General features: G+C 38.1%; 1 protein-coding gene across 1 annotated transcript in view; it reads right to left on the reverse strand.

The window, feature by feature from the left end:
* The window catches only part of MMP16 (matrix metallopeptidase 16), a 289,314-nt gene that overhangs the window by 62,655 nt on the left and 204,679 nt on the right, over positions 1 to 21,980 (reverse strand). The window contains exons 5-6 of the mRNA XM_046642690.1: positions 15,587 to 15,748; positions 13,406 to 13,617 (exon numbers count right to left, since the gene is read on the reverse strand). Of these exons, the coding sequence (XP_046498646.1) occupies positions 13,406 to 13,617; positions 15,587 to 15,748 (374 nt within the window). The remainder of the gene's footprint in view (positions 1 to 13,405; positions 13,618 to 15,586; positions 15,749 to 21,980) is intronic.

The raw sequence follows: 21,980 nt of genomic DNA on the forward strand, positions 1-21,980 counted from the left end.
CTTATTTTTAAGTTAAATCAGTATATGATCTATAAGTAAATAAGTTGCCAAGGCTTGTTTCTATGTGGGATTCATGCTACCCAAACATTCTAGTCAAACTATGGGAACAGAAAAAGACTGGGACTCGGGACATAGGAACTCCCCATATGAAAATGAGACTTAATTATAAGGAAATCTACAAATCAGACTGCTAAAGAATTACAAGGCTATGTTCAGATTCCAGGAGGCGTCACTAGCAAAAAAGATGACACATTACAATCCAGTTAATTTTTCAAAAAATGAATTTAAACTGAAGAATGTGGAGCTCTCATTGAGCTTAAGAAATTTGGGGAATTTGGGTATTGTCAAATCCTAGAGTTAGTCAAACTGTGACGTTAAGGGCACAGTCTACTCAAGACTTCTGCCCCCACCTGCAAGAGGGGGTCCAAGCACGAAGTCAGAGGGAAGAGTCCATACAAGGCCACGCGCACTTCTGACAGCAACTGCAAGTACAGGGAGTTCCCAAAACCACTGCAATATTTGCAGGACTCAAAAAACTGACTGAAAACTATTATATTTATGGTTACAGTTTCTTACAGGGAGAGAATACAGATCAAAATTAGCAGAAGGAAGAGATCCATTGAGTAGTATCTGAGAAGCTTCCACTGTCCTCAGATGCATCACCATCCTGGTGTCAATATGTGACAACATCCTCTATCCACAGGGTACTGCCCACCAGGGAAATGCACCTGAGCTTCAGTGTCCGGAGTTTTTATTGGGGCTTCATTTTGTAGGCATGCTTGATTGACTGACTGCACACAGGACGGGATTCAGGATCTAGGCCAACTTATAGCACATAACCCAAAGGCTGCCCAACATGGGCCCTGCTAGCAGATGCGGCATAGATTACTCCACAGAGCCCAGGGCAAAGGCCAACCTGCTTTGGGGCTGAGCCAATTCTTTATAAAACAGCAAGTATTCATTTCAAGGGTCAAGGATGTAATTACAATTAAAACAAACAAAAAAACCAAAAACTGAAACCGAACACTTACTTGGAAATACTTAACACTCTGGCTTTTATGAAAAGGAAAGGAAAGTAGAAGACAACTTTAGCGCCCAAAGTCAACAGGAGCCAGCGCTGGTGTGACACACAGGAAAGCAAATCCAAGTATAACACTATGAAAATTAAATTACCATTATAAAAAGGAAGACCAAAATAAGCAAACAAGACCATAAACTTGTAAAAAAACTACAGCTAAACTTGTGAAAATTTTTAGATGTTGATGAAATTATATGACCATTATTTTTATCTCATCTATCAATAATAAACATGTGGATCCTTTATAATGAATTCTCTACCTTGATCAACATAACATAGTAAAATAAATGTCCCTATGTTATAACATCTATTTTTTCTTAGAAATGTTGAAATAAGGGATATAGCCATAATGAATTATTTTCACAAAGTCTAGCTTACAGAGTAGTTCACAATATCCAATCTCTACATACAAATTCTAAAAAAAATGTAAGAACTAATTTCTTCACTATGGGCAAAAACATTCTTTAAATGAAAGCCAAATAAGGTGAGGAAGGTCGGCAGTATTTAATTAAAATTTTACTTCCCAACTTTGATTTAAAATTTTCAGGTCAACTTTTTCAGGTTTCATATCACTTCTGATAATTATTACTTTGGCAAATTTATTCTCCAGAAACTTCTAGTTTTTAAGACACCTGAGCTTCTAATATAACATATTCTGACAACGAAATTTAAAATTGTAAAACTGACATAATGGTATCACACGTTAAAAAAAGTTCATCCTCAAATTTGTGCCAATGATGATAATGTCTCACATTAGTGCAGCTCTTTGAAACATCTAGACGCCTTCCACATATCTTACCTCATTGTGAGATGGGTTACAAAGCTATTATTATTTGCCTTATCTAATATATGTGAAATTTATAGACCCCAAATGGAAATTCTCCTCAAGTTAACAATATCCTGCACTAACAGCCATGGCTCTTGAATTTTAGTCTAGATTTCTTTTCAGCAGAATATGTTGTATTTCTTACAAAAAACAGTGGACAACTTGGAAGATGCTGTCTCTATTCCAAGGGACTTGAGGATTATGAATGAGGAGGTTGACGTGTCGGTGGCACACGAACGGCCAGCTCTTACGTCACCTCCTTTGAGCTTCAGCTCATGCATACCAGCAGCCTTTGCTCAATGTTCTGACCAGTAACTGCTACAAACTGTACTTTAGAAGTGAAGTGGTGCAGCCTGATGAATGCAGAGACTCAGCGACTGCTCCGGGTGAGATGCGAAAAGCAGTGGTTTCACAACAGCCACACTGCTTCTCCACTAAAATGCTTCCTGTCCTTACACAAAACAGATTAAGAATATGACACTTCTTTCTTTTGAATAAAGTTTTAGTAAATAAGATTTGTACAGAGAAAGGAAAACATTGCAACTTCTTTTTACAGAAATCTCAATATTCTGGTACTTGAAAGACCATCCAGTTCCAGTTAGGACATCTTGTTGCCCAGACTCTCTGATTCCCTTCACAATTTCAGCTCCTGGTGACCTTCAAGGGCAAGCCCTATTTTTTAAAAAAATTCAGTCCTGGCCCTCTGTGATCTGTCCAGCCACTCATTCCTCGTGTTGCAATCCTTAGAGCTGCTCTTTCATCCTGATCCTCAAATGCCTGTTTTGCTAGTCGTCTTCAATCCCACCTTTTAGGAACGGGGTTCTGTCTTGCTCTTATCAGTTCCTCTCTCAGGAGCCAATATTGGCTCAACATTTCTCATCAGGTCTGTCTCCTGCATTCTGTTCCTACCTAGTCACTCCTAGTCAGTTCTGTTGGCCAGCTCACTAATCTGCAGAACACAGCCTCAGGTTCTCAACACAGCAAAGGAGATCCTTTATGAAGCAGTCCCACTGGGGTCTCTCCAGCCTCATTTCTATAGCAAACTTCATTAGCTTCCCATAGCACCACACCCTTCTTCCCTCCAAGCTGGGCTAACTTCATTGTTCTTACAGATGAAGATTACATCTCCTCCCCAAGAAGTCCTTCTCAGTCCACAGGGCTCTCCTGTGGGCTCCCAAGGCACTTTGCACGTTTGCCTATTAGAGCAAATCACAACGCACTGTGATGATCCAGTTAATGATATCTCCTCTGCTGGACTATTACTTTCCCAGGCAAAGAACAGAGAGCAACCTGGCCATCACTTCATTCCCCATGTCTAGCTATTATTTGGTAGCCAGTCGAAACTTAAATGAATTAAAGAATAAAAAGGAATGAATAAAAGAGTACAGTAGTTAGTTTCTGAAGAGAAAGGAATGTTGTCGTAGACTTCTTTGCAATCTCTTTAAGGTCAACCACAGTGCTTTGCACAATACTAACAGTAGTAGTAACAACAACAACTATCACAACAATCATAGCAGTTTCATGAATTACTGGAGCATTTGCTGTGTACCAGTCTCTGTGCTACGTGCCTTAGGCAGCTTACAATTTATCAGTGTTTGCTGGGCTGACAAACTTTGCTGTATGACAGCCCTCACATTGCATAAATTAACAACACTCTCTGGATTAATTGCCAAATATGCTGTCACTTTGCATGATTCTAAAGTATTTCTACAGTAAACCGAATAAATTCTCACCACAGTGCCTACAAAATGGCAGAGCTGTAGATAAACAAAATATTTAGTTAGCTTGACTCACTGGAGGCTGTCCCTCCTCGAGATTAATGCCGGGTGGGCACAGATCCTCTCTAATTGGACATCTTTACTATTCAGGTTAAATCATATAATCAAAACTTGTCACTGTAATTTTGAATAAGGCCATTTTTAGTCACAGTCTAAGGGAAAATTCCAACGAATAATTTAATTGCTTCTGCCTACCTATATTTTTTGAAAATGATATGGCTTCACCATCACTTAATATATTACAACCTTCACAGTTACCAAGCTTCTTTTATGCCATGATATTTTGAGATATTAAACATACATACAACATTATCACAATAGTACACATTTTAAAAATCCACTCACAATTCCATCATTCTAAGATTTGTCTAGCATTATTTTTCTATAATTTCTATGCCTTGTCAACACACACATTTCAAATAATGGAATTTGTGATACAAGAAATTTTATATTTTCTTATTTCATTTGTGTATACATCCTAATCACGTCTTGTTTCATACATTCTCCATAATTAACCTTTCAAATGATCGCATTATATTCCCTGAGTTGATATACTATTGTTTGCTATACCACCACCATATTACTGGATAATTTCTTTCTTTTTTTTTTGAGGAGGATTAGCCCTGAGCTAATTACGGCCAATCCTCTTCCTTTTGCTGAGGAAGACTGGCCCTGAGCTAACATCTGTGCCCATCTTCCTCTACTTTATACGTGGGATGCCTACCACAGCATGGCATGCCAAGTGGTGCCATGTCCACACCCAGGATCCAAACCGGCGAACCCCGGGCTGCGGAGAAGTGGAATGTGCAAACTTAACCGCTGTGCCACCGGGCTGGCCCCCTGGATAATTTCTATTGCTTGCAAATTTTTTTTTCACTGGCAAGAAAGCTGCAGTGAATACCATTGCTCATTCTAGATTTATTTCATTATTTCAGCATGAATTACCATGCATGGGATTACTAATTTGGAAACTATGCACGTTTTCCTCTTGATTGTAAGACACACTAAAGCTGTAGTTTAAACTTGAAATAACTTTTTCAGTCTTACTCATTTGCTCTTGATACTATCCATAGTTTCTTTAAAATAGTCATGTAAATAAACACAATATCATGCTCTGAAACTTTAAAGTAGCATAAGAAGTCCATACAGAAGAATGAACAAAACTGTCAAGGACCTCTTTCACGGAAGTCAAATGCAGAGAACACAGCATGAGAAGTAAAAACATTGCTCATTTAATAAATATTTATTGAATAATGACAATGCGCCAGGTATTGCTAGTTAAGTGTAATTCTATGAGTTTTTTTTATATCAAAAAAATTATTTTTCAATTATATAGTCCAAGTGCTTATTAGAAAAGCTGTATTTCAAGTTTTTACTATGATTTCTGATATATTTCTTAACATTGTTAATAGTTTTAATTTTTTTCTGTTGATTTTCATGGAATCTTTAAGGTAATTGTCACATAATTTGCAAATAATGATAACTCTGGTCTCTACTGTGTTTTAAATATCGATACATGAAAGACTCTCTTGCAAAAGATAAAATAAATAGGTGCTTCTAAGTAATTCTGAAGAGCTGGCTGGACGTTTAAATAACTTCACATAATCTCTAAGGCACAACGATAACCACAGCGCTGCTCACTGGAAGTTTAAAGAGGGAATGGAAAAAATGAAGCCTCATTTTTGCTTTACAGAAATATAGGAGGCCCAAAGTGGCACGGTCACAAATGACAAATATAAACAAAAACACAGAAAAGCGCTATTTTCAAAACTTCTAAAATAAAACAGCCCCTTTTGAAGTGCAGTATAATCTTGGACTAAACTTTGCTTATTAACCTTGCATCGAGGTGAAAGTGCTCGGACTCAGGAATGGTGAATATGAGAGCCTTCTATGTAAAAATCTCAATAAGAAGATACAGATTATGACATACGTGGGACAGGAAAGTGTATATTTTTGACACTGGAAAGATTCAGATGGTTAATAATTTTAGAATAGAAAGATTAATATTGCTATGGAGTGAAAGGGTTTTTCAAATAAGCTCATAATAATACTTTCAAAGAACATTTTTGCATGACTATATACAATTGCCCTATTCATATTACAAATTTACACCAAAATGAAACGGACATGATAAAATATATACACTGTAAGCATATATTAAATGTTCCGTCTTATATTATTAATAAAAATAGTTATACTGGATCCAAAAAGAGGATCCAGATAGATGCTTAAAATGTTTAAAGTCACCCAAACATAAAGAGACTAGAGAGGGGATTGGAAACTCAGCTGGCTATAAATCGTTCTACCGAGCGCTTAAACTTATTCGCCCCAAAGGCTTAAGCAGTCATGAAACGTCAACAGAATTTAAGGATTTCAAGGAATAAATCTTAAACTATAATTGAATACAAATATTTTGAAAACCAATTAACATTGATATCAAAGTGCAGTATTAAACATAATTCGGGTTGCTTCCTAAAATGTTTGCCTAAAATATTTGGAAGACTGTGATTTTGTATTACAAAGAAATTTTAATTAATTCTCTGTTTCCAGTGTCTCGGTGACTGCTCCCTCTGGTCTTCTGTGAATCCATCTCTCATTACAACATACTATTAATATTATCAGGTAATACTTCCTGGCAGTACAGTATTAAGCCAGGACTCAGAGTAATTTTACAGTACCCTGTGCTGGCTAATTTCTCCAAGGGTTTTCTTGTTTGTTAAACACTTTTTGGATTTTTCGGTCAACAGAATACTTTCGATCGTTTCCTTGAGTAAACTGATAGGAACAAGAACAATAATAAACCGTTCCATCCCTTTCCCTTACATCATAAGAATTAGTGCCATTTTCTTTGTTTTTTATTCAGTTAAAAGTTACTTTTGAAAATAATTTCAAACAGCATGGGAATTTGAGTTAATGAATATAATAAGTAACTCAAAATGCTGAGTCTGTCTTGCTACATAATATCGGCCACTTCCTTAGCTTACTATGTACCTATGATGGAATTTATTAGCTAATATATAGATGAGGAAGGTAAGGTCAGAGAGATTTAACAAATACGTATTATCTGCTGTGTTCAGGGCACTGTGCAGTCCAGCAGTAAATAGAGGAATAGTTACAGTCCTCGCCTGGAGCCTATGATAAATGGGATCCCACTCCACGTCTATCGCTAATGTCCAAGAGCTTGAGAATTATCCTGGGCTGATGTAAACAAGAACACACAACTACGCAATAGGAATGAGTCACATCCTTAGGCTGAGAGCTAGGAGAGAATTCTCCCAACTGTAAAAGACAAACCCATTCTTTGGGGTCACAAAAATGGCACAAAGTCTACATAACCCACAATGAACTTTTGTGAATTTCTACCAATATTGTTGTTCCCTTTAGGATACCCAGCCCCATGCTGCTTTGCAAACAGCAGCAGAAATCTGGAAGACATCGGAATATTTGGTGTGGACGTGGAAAGACATGCAAAGCCAGGAGTGCCTGGCAAGTTCAAACAACAGCAGGGAGACAAGTGGGGCTGGAAGTGAGTGAAAATGAGCAGAATAAGAAAGAAGAGCTGAGATCAGAGATGCAGAGCGAAATGGGCTGGTCCTGCAGCCTTGTGGGCAACTGAAAGGACCTTGGCTTTCACTCTGAGTCAGACACTTTAAGAGTTGCAGCAAAGCAGTGGTCTGAGCTGATGCATGCTTTCACAGGGTCATTCTGTAAGAACTGACAACAGGCTGAAGGATGGGGCAAGGGAGGAAGCAGGGAAACCGATCTGGAGTCTATCACAATATGAAGGCGGGATGTGATGGTACCTTTGACCAGAATCGTAGCAGTGGAAGAAGAGAGAACTGGCTAGCTTCTTAATGGATTTTGAAGGCAGGCCAATAGGATTTGGCTCTACTTTTTAGGGTTTATTAACTAAATAAATGGGAAAACGGAGGTGCTCTTATTTTGGACAGAAAGAGAGAAGCAGAAGGAGTAGGTTTGTGAAGGGAGACCAGTAGGTCAGTTTTGAGCATGCTGAATTGGGCCTCTGAGTGGAGTGGTCAAGCAGGAACCTGAATGGTGACTCTCAAGTGCTGCCCATTTCACTCCTCTAAGCCCACACACCTGTGAAAGCAGACCAAAGACGTTTGCCCTGGTGATTCTGACGTTTGGGTTTTCTCCTTATCCTGAACCACGTGCTTGTTAGGAAGTCACCCCCTGGACCCTATGGTTCCTTCTATTATTTTATTATTCCTGTGCTCAACCCAATAACCCCCAAAGAGCCATTATTATTCTGTTTTGCGGGCATGAACTTAAAGGAACCATTTACATGCTGCCCTTGCTCTGGTAAGATTTAAGTACTTTAAGGTAAAAAGTATATTTTCAACTTCTATTAACTCCAAAAGTTCAGTGTCATACATACTGAAAAGGTTCAATATACACTTGAAAAATTGAATAAATATACTGTGTGTATAATGTGATATAGTTAGACAAGCGATGTGAGCAAGGCACACTTCCAGCTTTCAACACAATAGAGTTGAAACAGAGGAATATGCAACAAAGGAAGAAAAACTTCAAAATAAAATAAAATGAATGAGAGGAGTAAATTTCGGTCCACGGGGAGACATTTGGCACAGAATAAGAGACAAACCAACACTAAATACCAAGAAATGATAAGCTACTGAATGGAAGAGGCAAAAAGTTCAATTGTGATCAATTATGAAGAGTTTAGTCACAATATAAAGTCACAAATAAATATTATGTAAATATATTGAGGCAAAATCTTATACCTCTAAACTATCCCTTTCAATAACCATCTCTATTCTTCTTTCTCCCTCTGACTCTCTCTCTTTTGTACAAAAATGTCTTCTTTTATGAAGCAAAACTATCATGTTATAAATGAAATTGGGTCATTCCCTCTACTTACCAGGCTTGGCTACTGGGACACTGTACTTCCAACAGAAGTTAAACGAGTGTTAATGAGGGCAGAATCTGGACAAGTCTGTGCAGAAATAACAGGAACTATGATTTTCCAGTAGAATTAAGCAAGTGGGCATAAGTGAAGACGGTCATGTGTAAGAACAAATAGTTTTGTGATAAACAACGAGACAAGAATTTGGCAAAGAAAAGGAATCAAATGATTTGCGTGTTGATTAAATTTTTTGGGGGGGTAAATGGTGAAATGCTTTTCTTACTCAGAGCCATGAGCTTTGCTCTTCTCCGTTCATTGGGAAGCCCCTCTACTGCACTGCCTTGACCGCTGTTGCATGACGGCTTTGCCTCTTCTGTCTCTAGTGCACAGCACTAGCCTCTTCTTGTTCCATTTGATATAAAGACCTGGTCAGTAGTGAAATAGAACCATCCTTTTTTTTGTGCTAAAAGACCTCCAGGTGCTGGATACAGTTTTTCTTCCCAGCCTCACCTTCAGGAAGAATATAGTTACCACTGCCTTCCTCCATTGGTAATGAAATATTGTGCCAAAACATAGCCTGTACAAGTTTGGCTAATTCTGCTCTCTGCTTTCTTTCATACCACAAAATGACTAAATAGTCAACGTTTTTATCTTGGAGTCCAAAGGAACTTTGAGAGTATTCATTGGAACAATCAGATCTTGCTATTGTCGGCTCAGTCACAGCCGCACGATGCGATACATCCAGCCTACATTCTTCAGAGAACACTCTTAAAGATCACCTTCTCTAAAGGAAGGACAAAGCTTCTTTTGTTCCTGCTATTTTGTTTCCCTGTTCCTTCGGATTCTGTTTTGATTTTCATTTCCTTGCTTTAGGTGATTTATATTCCACAAAGATTATGAAGCTGTATGAAAGGCTTGACTTTCTCATGCATAAAAACAGAATTTTATATATATTTTATACATGGATAATATTTATAATAGATAATATTATGCGTTTAACTTATTTACAGTCTCATATAGAAATGCACATCCAGGTGAACTCACTTTCAGTAAATGAGCATCTGGAAAGCTCACTGACAATCAAACCCCCTAAGAGGAAGCTTGCAACCCATAAGAACTACGCTGAAAGTCCCATTATAAAGAAAAGCTCCTTTCCAATAAGAAAACAGAATTACCTGATGATGTTACCTCTTACTTATTTCTAGGTTTTCTTATTTTTCACCTAAAAGCCACACATATAGAATTTAAGTAAACAATCCTCATGGAACTCTTTGGGCAAGGCTTACAAACTACCAGATGAAATACTTCCAGTAACGTCACATCAGTTGATCACTGTCGTAGAAACATACCAGCTATAGTTTAATTACACAATTATGACATTGAGATCCTGATCCACTAGCTTGAGCACAATGAAGCCCCATGAACCCATCCTTGCTCTGAAGAAGTTCACAATCTAGTTACAGATTACAAAGAGAAACAGCTCGAGAAGACAGAAATGAAAAACATGCTAATTAGACGTACAGAAGAAATATAAAATTCACTAGAAAGAGATTTTGGGTTGAAGAACAGAGAGAGAGATTGGGACACGTGGAAGATGTTGAGGAGACACACAGGAAAAAATGCCCCAGACACTAAAACTAAAGTAAACGAGTGCTGGATGGGGAAGGGTTGAGGAGATAAAGAGGTTTATAATTTGAATAGGCAATTTGTAATGAAGAAAAGTAGGAAATCAAGTTGCATTAGTAAAAGTGAGATCAAATAATGGGTGATTCTAAACTATACTTGAAAGGATAGTCGATAAGGAGCAAACTGTGAAAACTAATGGTGAGTACATGAAAGGAAAATTAAAAAGGCAGGTGCACATGAGAGAGACTGGCAGCAAGTAACTTCAGACAGGAAGACCAGGTGTGGAAAACGGCGTTAACTTGGAGGGCAAGGTCATCCAGACTATGCATGTATAGAGGAGAAGGGAGGAAAAACAGAATTTGGGGGTTCAGTCCTGTGGATGCTTTCACACGTCCTTCCGTGACACGTGTGGAGCTCTGTGTGAGCACGCTCACCACTGTCCACTTTGAAAACTAGAACGTGAGCCCCAGGAAACTAGAGTCTAGCTTGTTTTGTTTACTGCTACCCTGTCAGTGCCCAAAACAGCATCTCCCAGGAGGAGCGCGATAAACATTTCTTGAATATTTACTATTTTAAAATATCACTAAATCCACCTTTCTTTTGAAACTTTCCCTCTTTCAGGTAGCAAAGCTTAGTGTGAAAAGTCTAGATTTTGGAATCAAGAAGACCTGTGTTCAACTACTGACCACTACTGACAAACCTTGTAACTGGCGCTAATGCTATAACTTCTCTGACTCTCAGTTTTCCCACGTGTATCCGTCTTGCAGAGTTATTATCAGGTTTAGACATTAGGGACTTGAAGTGCCCAGCACGCATCCAAGCACATACTACTTAACCAGTGCACAGTAGCCGTTAACCAAGAACAGGCAACACTCCATCATGCTCTATTCACTTTGATCAAATCTTGCCTATTCCTGATTTATATCATTTATCACTTTACACTAGAGTTAACATGTCTATCATCTCTCTCTCAGTGCACCCACTTTTTAGTACACCAAATACCAATTTCCTTAACGTGCCTACAAAATTTCTCAAAATTCAACATCTGCCTTTTTTAGTCAAGTTTTATTGATCTATTCCACCAGACTTCAGTACTGTGTCTTCATGTCAATGCTGTACCTCTCACTCCCGTGTCTTAAAAGTACTGAGGCTCATGTTTGTCTTCACTCCTGCAGTCTGAGCTCCATAAAGAGAGGGGTGTTACCTTCATGTATGTGCCACACATACTCCTTATATGAAAGAGGAAGGGAGTATGAAAATTATGAGATCATGTGGCACAAAGTCCACTAGGTCAATGGACATTAAGAAGAATGGAATGTCTATCAGAAGATATCTTCAGCAAAAATTATTCTTAGAAAGAGAACAGGGACTAGTGAAAAAAGGAAATTAAATTCAGACAGAGTTTAGGAACTCTGTCTTGTAGAGAGTTTTGATTAAGGAATCCAAGGTCACATGAGAGTTTAGAGAAGCAGGCTTTACTTATGTTTTCTATACCCTGTTTTGGTATTAAAAATAGTGGTTCCTGCATTCTACTGGAGAGCTGGTCTCTATACTTTTTATCCATTCCTGATTCCAGGAATCAGTGATCACAGGACCTCATTTTGTCAGTCAAGAGCACTCACTGAGCTCCCATAATGTGCAGAGCAAAAAGGTTGGTGAAAATGATTAAACAAGAAGATACTGGTCTCTCTTGAGATCAGCAACCTAATAAGACAGAAAGGAAGAATGCAAAGAATGTACCCAGAGTCAATTTCACATCATATTCTCAGATAACGGTGACACTTTGGTGATATCACTACGATATCGAAGTATAAAAATGGGATGGTGAAATTCAGCCAAAACAGTGAAAACAAAATTCTGCAATTGTCATTTGATATCTTGTGGAATAAACAAATGATTGCATTTTGTTTTCATTTCAACTAGTTGTTGCAGTCTTAGCCACAACGAGTAATGAGATATATATATATATATATCTCATTATTTATATACATATATAATCTATATATAGAGAGAGAGTAAGCTTTTTTTCCTTACTCCTTGACTATAAATTCATTAATCTACTTAAGTTGAATGGAAGACATCTAATTAAGCATTGCAGGGCATTCATAGAATTCAAAAATCTATTCATGTGTTTGAACAAAAGCATCAATTTTCTTCTGGAAAGTATGATGCTCTTGTGCATATTATATCAAATCCAAAGCTTATTTTCCAATAAGGAAAATAGAGTACTTTGTCTATTAAAAGTTATTTGAAATCTATATTTTTAAAGCATAGCTTCTGGTAGATAGGAAATTCTGTATAAGTAGGACAATACTTCATTATTTATTGATTCATGTCCACCAAAAAAGAGAGCACATTATTTTATTTTTAAATGAATGCTATTGTTAAAATATGGCTATTTTAATAGTCTACTGCCAACAAAAAAAACATATTTTTCATTAATCTTTAATACTGGTTTACAAATATTGAGAGAGAAAATTATTTTTCAGTATTACACTTTATTTACTTTTCAATATTATAAAACTTACTCTGATACATTGTTTACTAGGGTTATTGTCTGAGAACCCAATGGCTATCAAAAGCACATTTAGCAAAACACAAAATTAGTTTTAGATTGTCACCTTTTTCAAAAATAATATAAGTTAGGCAGATACAAATGCCTGCCTAAAGAAAACAACAACAACATGTATCTTTAAAACCAAAACGGTGGCCTCACAGAGGAGATTTAACTGAAATGGCTACCAGCAGACTCCCCGGAAATGATCAATAATTCTCCTAAAAAACAACGCTTTAATGTGGAAGCAAAATTCCAGGGATCTCATAAAGATGTGGGGACCAAAGACAGAATAGCTGCAGAGCGCCTGGAAGCGGCTAAGCTCCCAAGCCAATCATGCCTATTAGTTCCGATTCACGATTTAAATTATACCTTTCTATCTGTTCCTAACAAGCAGCGTTTTCTTACCCTCGCATTTCCAGGCATTTTAGCTTCTGCTGACATAAAAGCATTCCCCAAATAGAATGTTACAGCAACCTTCTGCTAGACATTTAAGCCCACTTGTGCATTTATTGTTTAAGATGCTTTTTTTGAACCGTCCAACTCCAAGAGGTCTGGGAAGGTAGTGTCAGAATGAATGAGAACTTGTTTTCTGAAGCGACCCTGTAGACACTTGATCTGCCATGAAAAAAAAAAAAAAAGCACAGCCTCCTACCTTGAAAACAAACATCTCCCGGCGGAGAATAGCTAGAGTGTTGAAGTTCCCATCGCAGATGTTGGGTCTGGCTCCAGGATAGGAAGGTCTGCCAGTGGGCGGCCGAGGAGGTTTGGGCCTGTCATTCTTCCTGGGGTCGGCCGGAGGAACGGAGCGGTGTGGGGGCACTGTTGGTAGAGGTCTTGTCGGTGGAGGAATCTTGTCAGGTGGACCTTTTGAAAATATGAAGACAGGACTTGCTCACTTACAACTGGGATAGTGCTGGAAAACATGCTACAGGGACAGTCACTCATCAGCGGAGGGCACAGACTCAGTGAGATAAGAGGTCTCTAGGATCGGATATTTTCTGAGAAAACAAGCATCTTACCCAACAAACGATTGCCAAGTCAATCAGAAACTGTCCTTCTCATGTTAAATTCTGGATCCAAGTAACTAGGTTTTCTTTGTTAATTTTTAATGATATTTTTTATAGCTTCACCACAGTCCTTATTGGAAAAGCTACTTTCAAATCCTTTCTGGAAGTAGGTGGTGTATAAATAATAAATAAATGAAAATAAGTACTGGAAACATGCACGTAAGCTTTCACCAAAGTTAATCCTAGACTTTGATAGACAATGATTCTATGCAAATATTTCTAGAAGATAAACATTAACAAGTCAAAAGTTTATTCTACCCTATGTCTCCAACTGTATTTTATAACCTTTTCCTGACTTTCATGATTTTCTTCTAATGAAATGTTCTGACAAATTGCTAGAAGAGCGTTGCATTTGAATACTAAATCTAAAACACCTATTGATCAAAACACCACTAGTAAAATATTAACGTGAAGAAGTATTTCTAAAAACAGATTTCTAAATCAAGCAGCCAAAGTCTACACAAGTAATTTGGTACAGATGTAAAGCATCATTCCTGAAGGGATTTATGTTTTTAAAAAGAAATACAGAGCTGTTCACACTTAATATTGAGATAGGGAAAGAATATTCTCTTGCAGACCTTCAGTCTAGACTACTAATTCATGAGGTCGTGAGAAAGAGGCCCCTCAGTTAACTACTTGGGAGGAATTCTGATGACAGGCACTGAGGCAAAGGGGAGCTCATTCAACACATGAGCTTTTTAGTTTTGCTTTTGAGACATTTCTCTTTTCTCAGTATCCCAAAAATAAAGAGCAGCACAAAGTTGACCTTTTTTTCAAATCTTATTGTAACCCTGAGAGAACGCTTCCTGCCGAGATGTTGAAATTGAAAAACTAATGAATGCAAAACAAATTAGTGAACTTTAACTATGCTATTTAAAAAGGCAAATGGCATCTTCTGGATACTGGATATTAACATACAGATAACACACATTTGTCTTTGTATTATAAAAATGAAAGTTTTCACTTCACTAATTTAGCAAAGCATATTCTCTATACGTAAATTATAAATGTCAAGTTCTTAACAATTATGTGTGGAATAAATGTCTTTATAAAGGTCAATGGTTCTATTGAGGGAGTCAGGATTATGGCAAATATGTATAATAGTCTTTCTCCCTTTTGTCTGAAGTTGCATTCATTGACTGAACTCCATAAATAAAGACAATTTTATTGTAGTAGAAACTTATTTCGAATTATGTGTTAGTACTTTTAGCCGTTTGTTAACTTTTGCTCATGTGTTTGCTAACCTTCATTCTCAGTCAATAAGTACATGCTTTTGAGGTCATTTTGTTATACACATCACACAAGATTATTTTTTTCAACTTCAAAAGTGATTTATCTAGGAACTATCTAACATTAAATATCCTAAATGGAAAGTCAATTGGTCAGTTTTTACCAAAGTCTCAGTATCTTATATGAAAGTCTTGTATTTCTCAGTGTTTTTATTGGGTACATTCATTTATTACATTTTTTACCTGAATTTTAAATACTAAAGTTTATTAGATCTTTACTATAACTGCAGGTTTCAACTGAACTCAATAAGAAAACTTCATCAGTGTACAGACTTTCCCATCATCTGTATATTAAGATATCTGGGACTGTGGCCAACAAAACTTGACTGATAGAAGAGTTTTGCCAAGAGACTAGATTTTTTTCCCCTAGAATTTATCTCTTTCATATATTTACAGCATCTATTTCAAAAAAGAAAACACAGCAGGAATTCTGGACTTTGCTGTAGGGTTAACCAAATAGAAGCGGTGGTAACCTACCATATATCTTCTGGATGCCCTGCAGATCATCATTAGGTAGTTTGAAATTGTCGGTTTCCATGTACTGGTAAAAGGGAGCCATGATGGCCGTGGGGTCATTGGAATGCTCCAGCCCCAGAGCGTGTCCCAGTTCGTGGACTGCTACGAGAAATAAGTCATTTCCTGTGTAAATGAGAAGAAAAGACACGATTGTAACTCATACCCCAGTACAGGATTGAAAAGGAGAACTTGGTGTTATCAAAATTTTAGGAAGAAAAGTCAGAGGAACTCTTTATTTCAGCTATCAGCGTGAGTTTATCATTGGACTTCCTATTGGCCAAATCCAATACGCTATTTTCAAACGAGGGGGAGGGCTGAGGAGGAGGTGATAATAATGAAGACATAGAAATTTAGAAACTGAAAGGGAAGAACAAAGAATAAAAGTTGAAAAGAGAACAGTGCACCAAAAATTGCTACTACTGCTGTTGAAATATCCTTCGGATTAGGAAGCATGGAATAGACAACATCTCACTTTTATAAGCTTCACATTGAACACGATCTTAACAATAACTCAGTAAAAAATACAGGGCAGATACAATCCCGACTTGTACACAGATGAGTAAATTAAAGCACAGAGGAGACAAGTCTTGTCAAGGACAGCAAATCTTTGTATTCACAGAGCTGCAAATAGGACTCTGGTTATTATTATCCTAGACTAAGGCTTTTCTTTATTACTGGCCTAGAATATACGAATACTGTTATGTAAAATGAAAGCCACAGGTTAGCAGTCATAATAACTAGGATTCTAGTTCCAGCTCTCTGAATACAAATTCTAATCAATTCCCAGGTAATCTGAACAAAACATATTTATCTTAGAGTGGCTGCTTCTCACTAAAAATAAAAACACCCCTCCCACCTGTGGCAAACTTGCACAGTATGTCTATCTAGTGCAAACTCTCAGAGACACTTGGTCTGACTGTGCAATCAACTCCGGCTGATGACCTCTCCATGTTGTCCGCTCCTGTGTTGCCACGACTGAACCTATGGGGAAAAGAGCCAGGCCTACTTGTATATTTGTTAATTCCAAGAATGTAGTTGACCCATGAGAGCCGCAAACACTTAGGGCTGTTATACTTCTAAGGGTTATGTTTCTAAGTAAAGAGTTTAACATGATTGAACGTAAAATGTTAAGCTTTACATGGATGACTTGCTCCGAATGCAAATGATCTGAAGGAACTTCTGGAGTGTCATGTTTAGAAAACTCCTTTCTAACCATTTTTGTGACGCACTTGATACTTCCTTTTGATGAGGATTTTTAGGCTGCTTAATTTTAAAACAGTTTATGATGAGGATTTTTAGGCTGGTTACTTTTAAAACTACAGATAAGAAGCAGGCTCCAAGGAGTGGAATTTGTTTGCCCTTTGATCAGAGACAATTGCATTTGTGAAGGAAATCTCCATGCCTCCCTCTCTGCGCCAGGAGGAAGGGGGGATGGCTTTATCTCTGGAAACTCTTAATGGGGAAGGCAAGAACTTAAGTTGTTTACTGTCTGGCAACCTCATGTAACTGACCCCCCCACCCCAAAATCCTCCTTTGTCTTTAGCTGAAGATAATATTTGAGCGGTGACTTCTGCCATTTACTCAATCCGGTTTGATTCTTATCTAAAAGTTGTGGGACCGCCCAATGGCCGGACCCTACCGGCACTGGTACCATTTTAACTTTTTTTCCTTTGTTTTGTAAAGAGATGACTCACATACCTATGCCTTAAATTTAGCCCTAACCCTCAACTCGGGGCAGCAGCAGGAGCTCTGACTGCCCGTGGGTCCTGTCCCCACACACCAGCTCTGCCTGCCCATGGGTCCTGTCCCCATGCTATTCCACACTATTCTCTAAATAAAAGAGCACTACTGCCAGATCTTGAGAGTCTAAGAAATCTTTCTTTCGACTCCTCGGCTCACCGACCCCGCATCATTTCCAGGGAGTTATTTTCTTTTCACACAAAAGCCAGACCCATAACCAACATTTTTTCTAATCTGGAGTACTCTGTCACAGAAAAATGAACAAAACTATGGGGCTGATTCCCCATATGACATCAGCATACCGAAAATGAGCCAAACACATCAGGATCCTACCTCACTCTCAAAGAACAACTGATGAAATACCAGTGTGAAACAAATTAGCCTGATTTAAAAAGAAATAGAATCTCAAAGAGCTTATCTTCTTCTCATAAAATTCTTAAAAGTGAAAATTAAGACACAAAAAGAAAAACAAGATGTATTAGCTTTAATAAAAAAGATATTAATTATTTTTATTAAAAGTTTACTAAGTTTGCTCTGGGCATTCTGAACACTTGATCTGCATTTTCTCATTTAGTTCTTACAATTATCCTATGAGTTAGTCACTATTATGTTCATTTTAAAAATAAGAAAACAAGGCTTGGTGACATTGAATGCAATTTGCAAGGTCACATGGTAAGGTAAACGTACAGACGGAATTCAAACTTCTCTTGGTCTGATTTCAGAGACAATCCTTTTAATTACTATAGGAAATCACACATCTACAAAAGGACTAGCATGCACAGGAGATTACATAACATAGCCATGTGAAAACAATTCATTCATTAAATAATCCATCTTTTATCACACGCCTACTATGAGCCAGGCACTGATCTAGGCTCTGGCAATACAGTAGTGAACAAAACTTACAAAAAATCCTTGACCTCATAGCATTTGCATTCTAATGGGGGAGACTGGAAAGAAACAAGAAAGAAAAGTAAAATATACAGGATGCAACCCAGTGATAAATGGTAAGGGGAAATAATAAGGCAGAGAAAGGATGAGGCCAGAGAGGAAATGGAACACGTGGAATTTTAGATAACGGGAATGGTTTTAGCTTCCAGTCTGACTGCGGTGGGGATCCCTGAAAGGTCTTGAGCAGTGGAGGGGGGTAATCTTACTTACATTTTAACAGGATCACTCTGGCGCTTGCTCTTGAGAATCAAGTGCAGTGGGCAAGGGAGCAGCAAGATTCAATTTCTGCAGTTAGTGGCATAATTTAGGTAAAGATGCTGTGGCCTGGACCACAGTGGGAGTAATGGAGGCAGGCAGAAGCAGTACAATTCCTGGCATATTTTGAAAGGAGAAACACAGAGTTTCTTAAAGGACAAGATAAAGGTGTGAAAAAAGAAAAAGGTCAAAGATAACACCTAGTTTTCTGGCCCCAGAAACTGGAAGAATGAGGTGGCCACTCACTGAGAAGGAGAAAACCATGGGAGGAACTAGTGTTTGGTGTTTTTCTGGTGGGGGTGAGAGGAGGATACTGTTACCAGGAGTTCATTTATTTGAGTGCTAAGTTAGAGATGCCTTTTAAATATTTAATTGGAGATTCAACTCCAGTCAGATATACACACATGGAATTCACGGGCAGTTGCAGGCTGGAAGCATACGTTCCATACAGGTGAGCAGAGACAGGATAAAGCTGGCTTCTGATAGGAACACGGACAGTTCAATCAGAGTAACAGAAATGAGGGTAGCACACAAAATCACAGATTCTGGCAGTGGGTATAAGCAGTGGTGGAAGATTAAAAAAGATCTCTTGTGAGTGCTATAATTTTCTTAGTGAGATAGGAAGGTTCACCAACTGAGAGAATAGTATCTAGGAAAACGGAGAGAGAAGGAAGTATGAAATATTTGGATAGGGGAGTTGTAAAGAGAACGGACTAGGGAAACACAGAATAATTGTCAGGCAGCATTCATGACCATGAATTTAAACTGAGATCAGTTTCACTACGTGGTGTGTCTTTCTTCTCCAGCCTTACTCAGTTGTGTGCATGCAGATACCGAGGTGGCAGTTGACTTCACCAGAGTTTTGGTATCACCAGGTGAATATAAAAAGCAGAGAGAAACATAAGGAAACTTTGGGGATGCATATATATATATATATACATATATATATGTAAGAGAGTGATTTTTTAACTTGCCATGGTATTTATGTCATGTAAGGAAGGAAGCAATAGCATTATGGGATGAGGATAAGGTGATAAGATCAATTTAAGATCTACTCTTAAATTCTGATGTGGTCAAAGGATATTAGGAATCATGATACTAGCAGGAATGAGCTGGAAAAATACTCAGTGGTCACGTAGTATTCAAAATTGAGATTTGTAAGAGCAATGTCAAGGGTATACCCATGGAAGTGAGTCTCAGAGTTAGGAAGGAATATGAAATTGGAGAAGAGATCCAATAACTGAGAGCCTGGAACATTAGAAATATTATCTGCATGAATACGGAGATGGCCAAGAATTAAACCAAGGGTGGTATCGAAGGGAATGGAACTGAACCAGGAGATAAAATCATCAAAGAAGAGAGAGAACGAGCTGAGGATTAGGAGATGGTTACAGCAAGGAGGGACAATGCCTGGAAAGGTCTGACAAAATCAGTCAAAGCTGGAAGTTTGTATGGAGGAGGGTAGAGGAATGATCTTGAAGTGGCATCAAAAAGAACAAAGGGAGGACATGCACCATGACTCCAGCCCTAGTGGTAGAAGGAATATGGAGGAGAAAACAGCCACCAACTTGAAGGAATGGAGAGGAAAGAGTGTAATCAATGGAGAGACCAATTTTAGTTACAAAAAAGAACGTAAAGGGAATATTCTCAAAATAGGTTGATTATTAAGGGGATTTTTCTGATGACTGACTATGATTGCCTTGGAACTTCTCTGGAGTGAAGTGTTTCAGACGACAGGGAAGGGAAGGAAATGGAGACAGAGATGGCAAAGTACAAGTACTTGGGAATTGGAGTCCAAGGGGTGAGGGATGTCTTGTCTTGTGCTTCTTGTGGTAACAGAAATGGATGGAAAAGGGGTCCAATCAAATTGGACCTCAGATCCCATGACATTGGGTATAAGAGACTATTACTACTTAAGAGTATATTTAAGGGAATTAAAGAACATGGCTTAAGGAGAAGACAGAGAGTGAAATCATAGAGGGGAAACAGAGGAAAAAGGTACAGTGGTGGAAAGGACATCTTCCCATAACCACCTTTACTTAAATTTTCGTTGCTTTTCCACTGCCTACAAGATAATTCCACATTCTTCAGCAAGATAACTGAGACCCTTTATACAGAAGTCCTTGGCCTTCCTTTGTAACATTATCTCCCATTTCTTTTCCTTGTGTGACCTTTCCAATCACCGAAAAATTTGCTTATTCAGTCCTTAAGGTCTCTGCATTAACCGTCCTCTCTCTGGAACTGCCGTTCCCTCCCTGGGGTGTTGGGTGGACGTCAAGCAGACTTGATGTGACTGCTCAAACGTTACTTTCTCTATTAATTCTTTCCCTCAAGGGTGCTGTGAACGTGTGCTCTCTTCTTAGGAGCACACAGCTCTTTGTGCATCCTCCTATCACAGAAATTGCATTTTATTGTCATCATCCTTTGGAAAATCTCCCCAAAATACTTTGAATTCTTTAAAGACTAAACTTGTACATAATTTATCTTAGTGTCTCCAGTTCAAAGGCATTGCCTGGCACACAGTAGACAGTTAATCTTTAAATGAGTTGAATGAACAGATCAGTTTCCAGGGAGTGGAGGACTAATTTGAATTTGGGTAGTAAACAACAGAATGTAATTTCCATGTAAATATGGCTCAGAAGTTTTGTTTTTTCCCCCTCAGCTTTATTGAGGTTTGGTTGACAAATAAAATTTTAAGATATTTAAAGTATAAATCGTGGTGATTTGATACATGTATACATTTTGAAAGGATTTTCCTCCCATTAAGTTAATTAACACATCCATCATCTCACCTTTTTTTCCTTTTTTCATGAGAACACAAGTTCTACTCTCTTATCCAATTTCAATTGTACAATATGGTGTTATCAACCACAGTCACGGTGTTGTTCACTAGATCCTCAGATCTCATCTTACAACTGACAGTTTGTGCCATTTCACCAACTTCTCCCTATTTCCCCCTAGAATTTTTTTTTATGATTGTCATGCAAAGAACAGGAATGGAAAGAGACTGAGATGAGATGAAAGAAGAGCTAGGAGGCCACTTACGTGGCTTCAGACAGTGGAACTAAAGTGCCCAACATTGACAGTCACTCAATGGTCAATAAATGTCAGCAAATCTTGTGTTCACAGGTAAGGAAAATAGGACACGGTCCAGAGGAAATTGCTGGGGAATGCAGAACAAGTCTATTTTAGTAACTCCGATGGGAGGAGGAGGCATTAGAATGATTGGAAGGAGTAAGAAGTGAGTGAGATGCTCAGAAGGTCAGGCAGTGGGGAATCAAAAGACACAGGAGTTCAAGCTACTGAACAACAGACTTTTATTTTAAAGATGCCACTTTGAGTGAAAAACCAACGAAACATGGCTATTGGGGATCAAGTAACGAGGATGTTCTAGTCACAGGCAGAAATA

This window comes from Equus quagga, chromosome 16 (assembly GCF_021613505.1).
Source record: "Equus quagga isolate Etosha38 chromosome 16, UCLA_HA_Equagga_1.0, whole genome shotgun sequence".
NCBI lineage: Eukaryota > Metazoa > Chordata > Mammalia > Perissodactyla > Equidae > Equus > Equus quagga.